This window comes from Perkinsus marinus, assembly GCF_000006405.1.
Source record: "Perkinsus marinus ATCC 50983 genomic scaffold scf_1104296953072, whole genome shotgun sequence".
Classification (NCBI taxonomy): Eukaryota; Perkinsozoa; order Perkinsida; family Perkinsidae; genus Perkinsus; species Perkinsus marinus.
Window position 1 is genome coordinate 6,673 of NW_003208628.1, and position 2,736 is coordinate 9,408.

General features: G+C 43.1%; 1 protein-coding gene across 1 annotated transcript in view; it reads right to left on the reverse strand.

Annotated features, from left to right (window-relative positions):
- Positions 1-1,111: 1,111 nt before the first annotated feature.
- Pmar_PMAR015911 (hypothetical protein) overlaps positions 1,112-2,736 on the reverse strand; it is a gene marked incomplete at both ends in the record, with an annotated part of 5,926 nt that continues 4,301 nt past the window's right edge. The window contains 6 exons of the mRNA XM_002776630.1: positions 1,112-1,174; positions 1,212-1,271; positions 1,324-1,360; positions 1,406-1,521; positions 1,931-2,034; positions 2,272-2,314. Coding sequence (XP_002776676.1) covers positions 1,112-1,174; positions 1,212-1,271; positions 1,324-1,360; positions 1,406-1,521; positions 1,931-2,034; positions 2,272-2,314 — 423 coding nt within the window. The remainder of the gene's footprint in view (positions 1,175-1,211; positions 1,272-1,323; positions 1,361-1,405; positions 1,522-1,930; positions 2,035-2,271; positions 2,315-2,736) is intronic.

The following is a 2,736-nucleotide window of genomic DNA, read 5'->3' on the forward strand; positions in this document are numbered from 1 at the left end:
GAAGTACGGAGGAATTTATCCCACTTTTCGCTCTACCGAGGTGTCAGGAAGGCTTTGTGCTGCTTGTTCAACCCGACCGCGCTGGAACGCGTGTTCTCTATCCTGCGGCACGTGATATTCGATTGACCTCGCGCTTCCCGGGAATGCTAATTGTGACTCTATTGGCTAGTGGACATTCCCGCAGACCGAAGTTAGATTGTTGAACGCGGGTAAGCTACTGTGGTGAACTACAGGAAGTCTTTTTGGAAAGGGAAAATCTACGGGTGGACAGAGCAACTCGTGCCGCGCAGTAAGCAACTGTGCGCAAAACGTAACTGTCAGTTGCATTTTTGTTCGAGCGCTTTCGTAACATTCATAAATCTGAACTTGAATTTTCGAGCGGTATTCTCTACGGAAACCGCAAATTCATTTCGAATTTTGATCTTCCGTTCTGTGGAAAACTATTTCACTTTATGAGGATGTGAAGATTGAATTGGCTGTATTCTTTTCACTTTACTGAATTTGAGATTGAACATGTGTAGTGGCGACTTCACTCATCTATACATACTTGAATTCTCAAAGCCAAACTTGCTTGTAAAACTGTCATTCTTGTCTGCTCACTTGTCAAACGTGAACGGAAAAAGATGAAACTCATAGCCATATCGATGGCCACCACGGTTCAAATCCATATAGCGACTCATTGGATTTCAGTATCTGGCCTAGCAATATTCTCCTATTGAAAATACCCCTCAAGTTCTCCTCACGAATAACCTGTCAAACCGAACCAACCAGAGGAAAGATTTTGAATGAAATGGTCGATCTATTCCACTTCCGTTATGCTTGTAGTGGTGAGCAAGGACTAGACCAGTGAATGCACTCCGTAGAGTCTGTATGACCACGTGGTTAACCTATGTAACCATCAACCGGACGGTCCTCGGATCTATTCCCGCGTCCGACTCGAGGCTTCCTTATGTTCTCCCAAACATTGCGTGCAACTCTCGCCCATTCGCTTTGCGTTCGACTTGCTTCCGCCCCCATCTACTGCGATAACACACAATTCTCAATCTACATAGAAACAAGTTTCCATCACCGCCCGAGCTTTTTCAACGAAAATGATATGCTCGGCCCGACCTCAGCTCGGCCAGTAGTCGCTACCAACCCGGTATGTGTAGGTGACCCTCCAGTTCGCATTCGTCTGAAAAAAAACGCAGAATTCGAAAGGCAGCACTCACAAACCGATACTTCTCCCTTTCCTCAGCTATTTTGCGCAGACTTTCCAATTTTTTCTCTTTCTGAAAAAAAATAAAAAAAATCATAATTATTCGACTTGATACCATAACTCACCCTCAGAGCTTCAGCTTCTGATTCTTTCACTACCGCCCTGAAAATGCCATTTTTCCAATGCAAGAAAAGTATTGACGCTCACACGGTAGGAGGAAGTTCTTTAGTCGAAGTATGTTCATCTCCAGTTTTCTTCGGGGCTTTTAGTTTCTCGTCAAAGCTCTTCTGAATCAGTACCTTCTCTGCTTCAACTTCTTTATGCTGACACCATCACACAGTGTGGGGGAAATATGCACATGGTCAACTACATGTGTTGGTGATGACAATGTGGAAACTCTGAAGAAAATTTGCTAAATTCTTTCTGGTTCCTATACACCTCTACCCGAGAAAGAAACTCAGCTGCGGGGGGAACGAACACATATTCCTCCAACACTGTCAATCAGTATAACATTGGAGTTTCACCCTAGTGATATCAAAAACACTAGTGAAAAACATATTTCACATTAGCGAAAAACGCGTGTGAGCAGTGAGTGGGTAAATTAGTTCGAAGTAATTCACCAAATGCTTCTAATTCACCTCATTTCGCGTTTTTCACAAGGAGTATCACGCCACTTCACGTCGAACGGGTCGTGAAACTCCACTACAAAAATATACAACAACATAACCTTACCATATTAGTCCGAGCTTCCATCCTGGCCTTTTCCACCTCGCGCTTTAACTCTTGCTGAAAGGCTTCATCCTTCACACATTCTGCAATCCTCCGCTCGATCGCCTCTACAACTCTGAAACATTGGAGTTTCACAACCCGTTTTACGTGAAGTGGCGACGTAAAACTAGGCGATATTCAACGCGGTGATATGCAGTAGTCGTGAAATATATTTTTCCATATCACTAAGGTGAAGAAACTCCATTGACGTATCGTTACGACTGGTGTTCACACTCACGGAGCACGAAAACAGACCTTTAAAAATTTTGCTGAAATTTTTCAGATCCACTACATCATCAACTCACCTTCTTTTAACTTTCCGCTCGAATTTTTCATCTTCATTTTCCCCTACGTTTAACAATAACATTTTCAATCACGTCTACGGAACGCCACTACTCGAAACTCGTCCGACACGACAGGCCCGTTTTTCTCTCCGGTTTTCTTCCCTGAAAAAATACAGTGGAGTTCCTTCGCCCTAGTGATATGAAAAACATATTTCACGACTACTGCGTATTACCGCGAATATCGCGTTTACAACACTACACGTAAAACGGGTTGTGAAACTCCAATACGCGAAAAAAAGAATCACGGTTAAACTCGTCGTGGAAAATGGAAAAGCTACCGCACGAGCTGTAGATAGTTGACGATACGAATAAATTGGTTAATCGTCGTGTAGCACTGCATATGCACGACGATTATATGTGTGTAAAAACATCACTTTGTATGAAAACCGATCGGAAACTTTTTGATCGATTTAACGTTATGTTCGC